The 13,556-nt window shown below is 33.1% G+C and overlaps 1 protein-coding gene and 1 long non-coding RNA gene across 26 annotated transcripts in view; one reads left to right on the top strand and one right to left on the bottom strand.

Moving 5' to 3' along the window:
• The window catches only part of Ndae1 (Na[+]-driven anion exchanger 1), a 57,543-nt gene that overhangs the window by 3,593 nt on the left and 40,394 nt on the right, over positions 1-13,556 (top strand). For 10 of the 17 annotated variants that reach the window (XR_013256406.1, XM_077402983.1, XM_077402986.1 and 7 more), the window contains exon 1: positions 4,796-5,045. Coding sequence is in view for 13 of the 17 variants with exons in the window: in XM_077402983.1 (XP_077259109.1) it covers positions 5,032-5,045 (14 nt within the window). In the remaining 4 variants the exon portion in view is untranslated. The other 7 variants (XM_077402975.1, XM_077402974.1, XM_077402977.1 and 4 more) reach the window with 7 other exon arrangements.
• LOC143895687 (uncharacterized) lies at positions 3,155-12,066 on the bottom strand. 9 transcript variants are annotated; one of them, XR_013256412.1, is made up of 9 exons: positions 11,553-12,066; positions 10,052-10,423; positions 9,359-9,681; positions 6,906-9,193; positions 6,654-6,731; positions 6,084-6,319; positions 5,280-5,527; positions 5,071-5,201; positions 3,155-3,373 (listed from the first exon to the last, which is right to left on the bottom strand). It is a non-coding gene; the product is annotated as an uncharacterized LOC143895687 (long non-coding RNA). The 9 variants fall into 9 exon arrangements; XR_013256418.1 differs by having other exon boundaries at positions 5,071-5,527; positions 6,906-7,224; positions 8,113-9,193; XR_013256414.1 differs by having other exon boundaries at positions 5,071-5,527; positions 6,906-8,190; positions 9,038-9,193.

The raw sequence follows: 13,556 nt of genomic DNA, 5'->3' as shown, positions 1-13,556 counted from the left end.
GTTTGTTTTCAACGAAAGAGCATGCGCTCTCCAACTTTTCTAATCTTTTCCAGCATGAAATCCTTCGAAGCGTCGCGTACGAGAGAACCGTGAAAAGATGCTTCAGTTGTAGTTAAGAGAACATCGAAACTCTCTTCCCCGTCGTTGATTGAAATCCAGTCGAAATACGAAATACGAAAGTGTGACATCTCTCTCTCTTTTTCTTTCCTATAGTTATGCGGGCTGTTTGATAGAACGTGATCGACTCGGGGTAAAGGCAGTTACAATCAGGGTGCATTCAAGACTGCTAGTAAATCAGGAGGTAAGTACACATATGTAGTGAATATGTCGAAGGTTCTTTATATAAAGATACTTCTAATGCTATAAATGCTAATGTCGCATTAAATCACATACGTATAGTGTGAATAGTAATATAAGCAAATTATCATTAATTTTATTATCTTATTATTAGCGTGACAGTATTTATGAAAAGAGCAGTATTCGAAATTCGATATATTGCAATAGTTTTTATTATTTCACGCCAGTTCCATATATATACGAAAACAATAATAGCCACTAAACCATATGTTGATAAGTTTGTTAATATTTTACTTTTTATAATCTTATTGTTTAATATAGTACAGATTAAGATATAGATTAAATATGAGAAATCCCACAATCAGAGAGTATAATAGTACTTATTCAAATTGAGACCAGACTATCCGAGGTTAGATTCAACAGATTGGATTTGAAGCGTATCTTCAAGAATATAATCGAGAGATCGCGTTATAAATTACGTAATCATCGCAGTCCGTTTAGTCTGTTAGTGTCGCGTCACAAAATTTGCATTGCTTTAATACGCAAGTAAAGCAACAGATGTGTAACAAACTCTTGCGATTAAGCACGTATATATATATTCTAGACAGATGTTGGGTATAAAATTAGATTAAATTATTTGTAACCTAATGTTTATATTATTATTGTTATTATATAGAGCGAAAGGAGGGATTATATACATTAACCGCAATTATTCAAAATGAAAATATTTCCGAGTTAAAGACGCGTGATAAGAAGTTGTTTGGCACGTATTATGAGTCACATACCAGTTATCGAAATATTTCACCAGTTTGGCGGCTCGACTTACGTGTCATTATAACGGGGCTGACGGTCGGGAATTATCCATCTCATCACGTGCTTGCACGAGATACACGTTAAATTGGGCTCATATGCGATTAACGTATATGCTGACTCTGTACCGTCTAATTTATCAGACAACAAGGACAAGCCGAGAGGTAACGAGGAAAATGATGAGACGTCGGTGACAGGACACTATTTACGAGTCTTTAGTGCGTACTGATTGGCTCTAAAAAGACTCACGGTGCCTAAACAGACGCTAATTGAGAACGGTTTAACACACACGAGGGGCGCTGTAAAGAATGGAAACTTGCCTCGTGTACACACTGCGCAAGTCACGATGAATAGATATTTAAAAATGAATTAATTTTCTTTTAATGGAAATTTGTGATAGGCACTTTACTTATATTTAATACATTGAAAGACTTTTTTCTAACTTTAAGTACCGGTCACAGATAATTGAATCCCGTTTTTTGGGTCGATTCTATCTAATAAAACTTTCATTAAGAGCTTTATTGGGAATATGGTCGAAGTAAAAATTTTTGAAAGAGATTGAGAATTTTAAACCAAATTGACTTTTTAAAATTAAATTTTAATTATGTGCGTAAAAGAATACTTTTCGATTTAAAATTCTTCAATAAATACCTCATTAAATTAAATTCATTTATATAATTACAGATCTCTCTTTTCTCGTTTTCCGATATGTGCAAACAATGTTTGAATCATAATTCGAACGATATAGTATTAACGTAAAATACGAATATTACTTCGGGTGAAAAAAATCAGTATTTAATGGCTGGAAAGATACGAACGCGCGCGGTAACTGTAAAACACATTGTATACCGCGACAAAGCTGCATACGCGAAAGTTTGCGGTGGCATTATTCAGATTCCCTGGCTAGACAGCGTGTCGTGTCGTGTCATCAACCATCGCAACAGTGATAACAGATCGTTTCTTCAATTGGCAGGCACAACTGTCTTTTGCGGCTACCATAACCCGATAACGAAACTCGCGGCGCGATACGCAATATCCCGGGCTTTGAGCGTTCTATTTATTTTTATCTGGCGTGCGAAAGCCTCTGCGCCTAATAATTAAGTCCATATTTTATTATCAAATTGGTATTAACTCGCTGCCTCTGGCTCTCAGCGGTTTATATCGTTCGTAAAAAAGATGAGCGATCACACATATGCCGTAGAGATCTATATATTTACATAATAAGAAATTTAAATGAGCGATTGCACAACGATGAGGAAAAACATTATCAATTTTGCTATCATAATACGCATATGTTAATTTCTAAACGGGCGGAATTATGTTGAATTTTGATTAAAAATAGAAAAAACGCAAGTAAAACGAGTGAAAAGATGATATTATTGTTTTTATTGTTATTATTCAAAACGAGATATGCGAACTATTAATTATTATATATATATCCGAAGAGTTCACGTTATAATGAATAAATTGTTATGTGGTTCTCTTCGCGATTTTTTCCTAAACATTCTTCGCAGCAATTCAATTGTACAGGTATTAAAATTTAATTCAATAATTACTGATTAGGTCAGTTCCTGAATATGTAGGGGCAAAATGGTTTCTGGGTATATAAGCGATTAAACAAATTAATCGTCGTATTTTCCTCCGGGTGTGACCATAAATGCAGTATGCAATATTCATTCGCACGATTAATTATTTAGGGCATATGCGCTATTTGCCATCTTTTATGCGCTAAAGCGCCAAGTAACAAAGGGTTCTATCAAAATCGGTAATGTCGTTTGAACAGCGTTACTGTTGTACATAGAATTATTTCCTAACAAGCTATATACGTTTATTTCCAACAATAGCCATTACATTTGAGCAAAACTTTTATTAGTCTCAATTAACAATCTCTTCTCGTGTATAGTAGGTAAAGGTAAAGGGAGTGAACTTTTCTAATAATTAAACATTTACGTTACTGTAAAGTTATTTCAATTTCTTTTTAATTTTTACTAACGAGATAGATTATACGCAATATGAAAAATAATACTTATCATCGGGATTATAAAAGTACGATAATAAACAGATCAATATATTATTGACAAATACAAATAAAGTTTCAAAAAGAGTAATTTACAAGTAGGAAACAACAGGTATGATGCATGTTTCTAATGCGCAACATCGTAGCACGCAAATCCCTCCCTTCTTCGGAACTAATCATAAATGCCACTACTGTGTCCACGTGTATGCTTATACAAGGTAATCCCGCACTCGCATCCGTACGTCAAACCTATTATTGCAAAGGTGTATTATAATGATTTCCAATGCAGTAACACTAGCTATCTACAAGTGATTCGTATAATAAAAGACGTGTATTTTGTGTGTGTGTGTGTGTGTGTGTGTGTGTGTGTGTGTGTGTGTGTGTGTGTGTGTGTGTGTGTGTGCGTGCGTGCATGCGTGCGTGCGTGCGTGCGTGCGTGCGTGTGTGTGCAATAATGTAGACCGACATGCATTAGAGATGTACAATCTGATTATACTTTAAGCCGTCATTTCTGCGCACAAATAACTTTTTAAACAAGAAAAACATTATTACTTTTATCGTGTAATCGTCATATTATCTTCTCGATATCGCACAGATAATGGAATTTTACAAATGCCAATATAATGAGTTTACTTTATCTCTTATCACTTTACCATATATCATGTCTGCAAGATTTTTATTTATGTTCCATAAATCATATCTAAATTTATTTTATATATATATAATACTAACAGCTCTTTGAAATATATGAACATTTTTATAATAATAAACTTCAGCAAAAATAAGATAAAATGAAAGCCGATGGGTTATCAAGAGTCGCTGTGTTTTCCAAATAAATCCGTCTTATTTTGAGAGCCACGCCTGTAGTGCGGCGCAATGATCAAAACGTTTACACATCCTGAAATAATATTATTCACTTCACGTCGCTTAATTTCAGAGCATCGATAATTGAACAGGATTAAAATTGAATAGGATTATATAAATTTGGCAAAGATAAATATGATTTAATCGTCATGTTCAATTGAGCTTTTATCTCTTTTTATTTCTCTCCCTCTCTTTCTTTCTCTCTCTCTCTTTTTCTCTCTCTTTTTTTCCGAATATTGCGCACGTCGTCCTGTAACATGCAATATAAAACTAAACAATTAACTTTGTAGATTGTGAATCGATTCAGCAATCAAATAAAGCGCCGCTCCATAGAAATTCGGAACGTATATGATCACCGATACACCTTCACTAGCAGAAGATTCGTTTTTCCTATATCCCTGTACATGTGGGAATCTCAGCAAGAATACTACGTGTATGGCGTGTAACTTCTTTAAAACTGCGGACTGGTCTTCGGATGACCTGACAACATCGTCCAACGATTTCGAAATGACAGAATAATACCCCTCCCTGACAGCCTGACCGGATTCGCGAGCATATCTCGGCACTATCTGGGCGGAGTTTCCTTATCAGGATCACCGGATGACTGTCTCCGCGCTGCTGCCAGCCACCGACTGGTTGCTGCTGCGACTGGCCGATTGCTGGTCGTCGCTGGCACCGAGGAGAGTGCGATCGGAAGCTATCATCTAGCTGTCAGCCGATGGTAAACAGTCCTCCGGCATACACCGCGGTGCGCAGACGTGCGTACGAGGTAGTGCAACGTGTGCACGTGTGCATACATGTGTATATGTGAGCAGACTTAATAGAGAGAGAGAGAGAGAGAGAGAGAGAAAGAGGGATATAGGAATAATTCAAGTACACATTCTCGTCTGTCCACGCGCGTCTGTATTTATTCGTGAAGCGGGGTTGACTCCGACAATGAGGACCATCGTCTGACATTGTGGCCAAAAGTGCATTCATATCGTGTTCGTCGCCGCGCTGACGGATCTCTTCAGGTGCAATCACCAGTGAAGCTCCGAGAAGACATGCAATTGGACAAGTAGGGTCTTTAAAATAATACTCACGTGGCACAGTTCTACCCTTATTGCAATTAATTTGTTAATTTGGAGATTTTATTCCTTTCACGTTGTATTTTATTTTATACTTTCTTTATATGATAAATAGTAACCGACGATAGAGAGCAATGCCGGTTTGGCTGCGAAAGTTTGTTATTACTAATTTATATTCTCAATCGGACTTATTAATAAATAATTAAATTAATATACACGCGTACTGATTGATTATTTTCATCTGGTGAGAAATCTCATTGTATGAATAACGTATTAGCTATTCATACAGATTATTTGAATCGCTGCGATAATGATTAAGGCTATCAGATTGATCGATTCTGGCAAGCTGAGAGAGCTACAGATGTTGGCATAACAAAATTTGCGCTCGTATCTCTCTATCGTATTTATATTGGATCGCGGATTGTTTCTTCAAGATTCTCGATGCACTCGACGTCGACTTTTCGAGCGATCGCTGTAAAAACAGAGAAGTTGAAACCGCGCTATCGATGATGATCATGAGTAAAGTGTGCCGGCCAATTTCAATGTGCTTTGATACCCATCAATAAAATTTTCTAGAAAGATTTCTTAACTCAAAGAAAAAATATTTATCGATATTCGATATTCAAAAATATTGATAGTGTTTTATGAAAAAACAATGTCTTTTTTTTATTACAATTAATAACATTTTTCTTTAAGATGTTTAAAAAATTATACTTACACGATGTGTAAAAATATAGATATGTTAATTGACATTATATACTGACACTCATATTAATATAATAAATAGCAATAAATGTAATATAGAGAATAATAAGAAAATAATTTATACAAATAAAATATTTGCACTACACACATACACATAGTTTGCGCCAAGCTATTTAAATGTAAAATTGACATCCAAGGCACGTCTGATGTCTAAAAATTGAATAATCGACCAACTAACTTATAATCGACTGTACTAATCATGCAATCATGCATTGCACGAAACACATTTAATTTCCAGTGCGGTATCCTTGAATTAGATTCACCTTGCGACATGAAATGTGAATAAAGTCGGCCGTTTAAACGAATCTTCTTTTTCACACGTATGCGCTCAATTCGTTTATAAAAATCATGGAAGAACAATTATTATTTCGCAATATCTAACCGTTGATCACGTGCTGACCCGCACTTTGACCCAAGTTAACGTCACATGAGTTCTCTTATCAACGTTTACATGTATTTGGTTCTACACACAATGATTATCGTTATCGGAGCAGCGAACCTGGAAAAAATATCAGCTCATCGAGACGGAATTGATAATCGACATGTGACATGCAAATTCATCTTGCAATTGCATTTGTACTATTTGAATTATCTATATATTATATAGTGCGCGGGGAAATATATGCGGAGATAAATACCAACGGTGTTATGCAATAATTTTTATTTGTGTCAATAATCAAGGATTACGTATAAATCTTAATATATTTCAGTAAATCATATTATTAAAAAAAATAAAAGTGAAAAATTGCATACAAGGATTTTACAAAAAATATTATTTACAAAAAATTATTTTTGAAAAATTTTTGGAAAATGTGAACCGAAAATAAACTTACATGGTGATAAATTTTAAAATTATGAAAAATATACTTCTGCCATTGTCACAAACACGTAATCAGAAAGATAATTGGAATCTGAAGCAGAGAATGCATACAAATACGTATCAAAATGCAAATATTTCTTTATTAGAAAATAATATGACTCAGCGCAAAAATTATCTATTTTATTGACGCAGGTTAAGAGTTATTTCAGAGAAGCTGAAAAAGAACGAGGTTATTAGAAAGTAAGTTTATTCATGGATAATCGACCTTTGACCTCTCCTATGCTTTAAAGGTGCATAAAAGTTCCATTTGATATTTAGAGTGATAATCGATTGCTTTTTCCATCCGTTCCTCTTTCATCGACAAGATCTCTATTTTGCGACTTTCTTCTCAAGATAAAATTACATTTTTCTTGGCTTATTTACACGTGCTGCTTTAGAAAATTGATTCAGATGAGTTGTCTCTTCCGCATGTAAATGATTTACGAAATACGAAATATTACGAAAGATTCAACGAGGGTCAATGCGCTTTGACGTGTATAATGCCTGATGCGATCAGCGAATTCTTTTCGATGCATGCTTTGTAGCTGTGAAAAATGCATGTGTTGTGAGAATAATTAAAAGTGAATATGGATGAGTAGAATAATTTCAAAAATTATAACATTTTACAAATTACAAAATTATAAAATTTAACTTTATCGTAATAATGATTCGTAAATTTTAAAGAAAGTTTCTGTATACATATACATATATGTATATAAGTTTCTACATATATAAATTTATTGTAATGTTGTTTGCGTCTTATTTTACGCACATAAACTCTGACATGCAATGCACTAAAATTATTATTTTTATATTTTGTTCCTTGCTTTGTTACGTATAAAGTTATAAGAAAATAATAACTTTCTGATCACAAGAACTATCTTCTACATCAGCGTTATTCGAAATTGGCACAGTGTGCCACATCAATCTTTCTCCCACTATTCTCTCTACGCGCAAATATCCGTTCTTTCTTCCCCCGAAAATGCAGTGGCTATTTATAAGGCTGCTTCATGTTTGTACCGAGAGTTTTGCTCACTTCAATTGGTGCTACGTCAGCGCACGTATAATGGAGACGAAAAAATTAAATGTGACGACAACATAGTCTCGACTATTGACAACGTTAAATCAACCCCACTGCTTTCAATCAGTACTATTTTTCGAAGCTATGATGTAAACCAATGTGACTCTGTATTAATAAAAATCATTAACACATCCGCTTTTTAGTGCTAATAAAACTGATGTTACTATTGGTTTTATAAGATTTATTAAATATGCTACTTAAATTTTATATATATATATATATATATATATATATATATATACATATATATACATGTGTAAAATTATGTTTCGGTAGGAAAACACAATCCTGATTCATGGAGTGATAATTACCTTGGAATTATCATTTCGTAAGTCATGTCTATTAATCTTACCTATCGTATGTGTATATCAGATTTGATCATTTTTATCGTCGTTCTAATTTTCACGCTGTTTCTCCTCGAATGCTCAGTCTTAAAAATAAATATATTATTGATACACGTATATTTACCAGATAACACTATTTACGTATTGGAGAGTTTGTTCGTTATTTATTAATTCCCTCATGGAAATATTATACGATTAATTAGTATATTGACATGCTGCGACTATTCAGGAAAAATAAAGTATTTAACAATGGTTTTGTTATTAATTACCACGGTTCTGGTATTATTCGCATTAATAATGTATCTGCCAAGAAAATTAGTGATTATTTGAATACAATATATTGCTATTTATATGAAATATAACAAAACTCTCGATTTTAATTGTAATGACAAATTTTTTGGCAAAATGAGATCATTTGGAGGCGAACGAGTATATACGCATATTTAACTCCCTCTGTCAATGACGGAAATATTCGCAAAAATAAAACTGACCAAAAGTGCACATGACGAAAATATGCGCACATTAAAAAAAATATTACATATACCAGAGCAGAATGGGATCTTTATGTTTTTGGGATCGCTGAATTCAAATCTAAAATAAAAATTGCGAAATTCAAAGTGGCGAATACAATATAGGGGACCAAAAATGCAAAACGTTATTTAATTTGCATAAAAATTTAAATAAAAGTTTTTGAAACCGCTGATCTCAAATTGAAAATAAAAATTCAAGAATTCAAAATAGCAAATTTAATAATTATATTGAAAAAAATTCAAAGTATAACTCAATTTACATAAAAATTTGTGAAGCCGTTGATTCCGTTTTGCATTTTTTGCCTTTTTTTCGCCTAACAGCCAAGGGGTTAATTGACATGCTTACTTAACGGCAAGTCGAGTGTTGTTTTTTCATTTCTATATTAATAAAATATCAAAGTACCTTGCTATTTTTAATGCTGTTAAAGCCACTTTTGACTTGTTTTATTCATCAGTCTTTACTCGTGAAAAGTAAATTATTCTTTTCAATGCAATATCAAAAATGCAAATCGAGACTACTCGCAGTTTGCCAGTCAGAGCGTGCTCACTAGCAGGGCCTCTGACATAACCAAATGTATATACATATATATATATATATATATATATATATATATATATATACATATAATTACAAACGTCGACGCGGATTTTCAGCAAAATAAAATTATTTACTATTAAAAAATATTTAATTGATATTATTTTGTGCTAAATTCGAATTCCTTACCTAATAATAAATCTTCCGTTAACGTAACAAAATATACTTTTGTGCCAAAATTATATTCCTTAACTATTAAGAAATATTCAATTGATGCAAAAAGATATTCGTTCGTGCCAAAATCAGATTCATTAACTATTAAAGTACATTAATTTGAGGCAACAGATTATTCACTATTATCACAAACCAACGATTCCATTGATTCAACAAAATATTCGATTCGCCGTATCCAACCATGCCATTTATTATCTGTTAACGAGTTTTATTTGGTTCAAAGAAACCATTTTCTCAGTGTAAGCATAACAAATGTTTGAAAATTTATCTCTTGCAATCTATAAAATTAATATATTGGAAATATATGTATATAATTAAGATATTTTTACACGAAATAAAACATTTCTTTTAGTCAGATACTTCAATCAATTTCTTAATGTCTATTTTTTTATCACAATTGATATTCTTGAATTATACTATTATTTATGAAAGAGATAATTTCAATGCTTGTTTGACATAACGGAAACTGTTACATCATTTTGCTCTTGACACATTTGCGATTAGCAATTATTGCGAATTCGGAGAGCGATTTTTCATAGTTATTTGCGATTACCAATTGCGATAATTGAGTGATATAATAGACATTGATTGTCCTTAGATTCGAGTCGTCTGTCAATTATGTAATTAATTTGCTCACGAACAAACTACCTTCGACGATTGCTGTGTATTACCATACGTATCCACTGAAACGATTCGCAGTTATTAAGCCATCAATTATCGCTGCATGTCCACGGAAAAGTGTCGTTCCACAAGGACCTTTTCATTTGACGTTGTTGTTGCTCGTTAATGGTCTCATTGGCCTGTCCGCCGACCTCCGCGTCTGATCATCATCCCGAGCATTGTCCGCTTCCTCGTCCGAATTTGTTCGCCTGCTCCGAAACCGGAAGCATAACGCAATGCACTAAATAGCGCTTAAAGTTCCTTTCCTCGTATATTATAGATATTTTTGCACTTTCCATACGTGTCTATAAAATGCCACATTTTAGATCTCTCGTTAATGATTTTTTTTTTTTACTCCATCTTAAAAAGAATACCACACTTGAATATTAATTTTACAAGATTTTAATAATTTTTGAACGTATATGTGTCAAATGCATTTTATTTCAAGTATATTTAAAAATTATTTTTTGTTCTTTCACAACTAGCACAGAACGCAGAACTAAAAATTCTCTTAAAGTTATTAAATTAAATTATAGTTTCTCCATATTTGTCTAACGAGTCAAGATATGAGATACAGTTTGATAACCCGAGAAACAGATTAATGATTTAGAAGTTAATTAAAATACTTGATTTAATAGTTTACGTGACATTACAACTATGACTTATTTGATAATAAATTGTTAGGAAATGTTTAGAAACTGTCTCTCGTTCGCTATGCTAAATTTGAATGAAGTTTCTAAATGCTGATATTTAATATCTGAGACATTTCAGAATATGACTATACATATGCAATTTCAGACGAAATTACATCTAGAAAGTATAATATATAACTTCAAAATATTGGAAAGAACTTTCTGAGAGCTTCTCTTGGCAGATATATTTTTACCATTTTTAGCATATAAATAAACTTGCGCTGAGAGAGATATTTGATACTGACCGAGATTTGAATAATTTTTATGTTTTGTATTTGACGTACGTAATACTTTGTACATTTTAATAATTATTTGTGTGCGCAAAGACTATTTATTCAATATAAATTATTCCAATATGGATAAATAAGTTTTGTAAAAAAATAAAATCAGACGAAAAGGGAAAGATTTGTTTTTTATTTATAATTTTTCCCGAGATTTCCAAAATTATTTTTTTATTCAGAAGATCGATCATGTACCCCTTTTGCCTTAGGGCAAAAACGTGAAAAATGAAAAGTTTCATGTATAACTATCTCTTTCTATTCCACACCAATAGAAAGAGATAGCTATATAAAACTTTTCACTTTTCACGTTTCCTATAGGGGAAAAGATACATGATCGACACCCAGAAGTTTTTTTATGAGCAACTCCTTTAATAATTAAATTAAACAATAATTATTTTTTCTCTCTCTCTCTCTCTCTATCTATCTCTTTCGTTTATCAAATCACTCTTCTTCCATTAAAGAGACATAGCTCGGACAAATAGGTCGTTCATTATGTAAAGCTTCGTACATGTATACCTATGTAACCAGGGTAATCGCATCGTGGTAATTATCCACTTGACAACTTGTAATCGGTAATTGACAATTTGACGCGCGACCAATGCGATCTTGACATTCCATTGAACGGCAAATCACGATTAGTCTCAAAAATGCACGAACCAATCAATGAAAGATGCATTAGCGAGTGTCTTCACCACACCATACTCTCTTTTACGAGACCAGCAATATTACCGGAGACTAAATCAGTTTTTCTCCAATTATCATTATCCCATTCATTTAACACTTTTAATATATGAACTGCAACGGTCCTCGCATTAGCGAGTAGATCTCAATAAAAGTTACACCAAATAAGCTGATATATCAACATAGTTAAGATGCGGACCTTCGAATAACACTCATTGAGGATGCATAACGCGGGACCGTCGCGACGTCGATGTTATTCTATACTGATGTCTTTCTCCGCGAAGACACTGAAGCGGAGGCGACCCTGACAGCACGTGCATGCGTCGCGTCGCGTCGTTCGGGTTTATATCGAGCGCTGCAATTGCGTCCGCCGCCGAGCACTGCACCTGGCAGCGCCCACGAAAAAGCAGATCGAACGATCCGTTTTCCCCGCTCTGCCTGCGACTGATTCGCGTCGCGTAAAGCTCGTCTTGCGCCAGTTGCATCCGCGACGAGGCGTATGTGCGGTGCGCGTTTGACTGTTTCCCGCCACGTGTCGTCGGGCAAGGGATATAAGAAATGTCGCGCACTCTCGGTGAACGTCAAATGTCTGTGTGATTGAGCGTTGATCGAGGCTGTCGGTGAGACCGCGAGAGACGAGAGAAAGAAGACTTTACTATACTTCAACGAGGTAGCGGAATTTTAAACAAAGGGAGCTATACCATTTTAATTTATTACAATCTTCCTTGCATTTGTTATTATTCATTTATTCTATTTTACTATATTTTTGCCACTGAATAAATAGCAATCGAATGAACAAGTGAAGAGAAGTCTTCGCATAGGTTAAAAATAGAAATCTGAAGTATTTTGAATGAAAACAAGTAACGTTTCAAGTTACAGAAGACCATTATGAGAAGACTGTTATAATCGTCACACGCGCTTAATGTAATTTATTCTTTGTTACAACATGACAGAGCACAAAATGCTTTGTAAAACACGTGTCAAAATTAACATCCGCAGCGTAGGTAGATAATCGTAGTGTTTCATGTCTTTTTACGTGCTCATTTATATCATGACGCATTGTCCGGCATAAAGAAGCATCATGACGGTATAGCATACCGGAATTACATTGCATTCAATTTTGCGTGTTGTTCTTTGTTAATTAAGTGTGTATTACTGATTGTGTGAGTTGTATTATTAAATTTTATTAAATTTTATGTCATAAAATTTATGAAAATGAATATTATATAATATTTTAGCAAAATATTTATAATTATATTTTTTGCAATGCAAATAATAAATATCGGACTGAATCTAAAATTTTGTTGATGCATGAACTTTTTTTCGAAATGTCAGAGAAAATGCTATATTTGTATGGGGATATCTTGTGCATCGTTTCATTTACATCACAACGCAAATTGAGTTTCAAAGTTAATAGTCCGTTTTATTTTCATTATTTCTGTATTCCACGTAATACCTGCAAATGATTTTAATTTACGTTTTTACATAACAATTGACGATAGCTGGAATTCATTTATAATAGCATTAAGGACAGTCCAATTAACAATTAATAATTAATAAATGAAAAGCTCGATAAAGAATAAAAAATTTTAATGATACTTTCCGTCTAAATTAAAAGATCTGTAAATAAAATTTGCTTTAATTATAATGACATAAAAAATTATATGAAATAAAAAAATTAATTTTTTTCTTTTTTAATTGTATATATTATTATGTTTTATCTCTTTTTATTTAACCAATTATCTTAAATTAATTTACAAATTATCTCTTTTTTTGTGCTATTAAGACGCAGTAATAAATTCAATCATTGTTGCTACCACTCATTATTTAACGATATGA

Source organism: Temnothorax americanus, unplaced genomic scaffold (genome assembly GCF_048541705.1).
Source record: "Temnothorax americanus isolate GAGA-0224 unplaced genomic scaffold, ASM4854170v1 Scaffold164, whole genome shotgun sequence".
Taxonomy (NCBI): Eukaryota; Metazoa; Arthropoda; class Insecta; order Hymenoptera; family Formicidae; genus Temnothorax; species Temnothorax americanus.
Note: the sequence above shows the minus strand (reverse complement) of the source record. Positions and strands in the feature narration are given on the sequence as shown.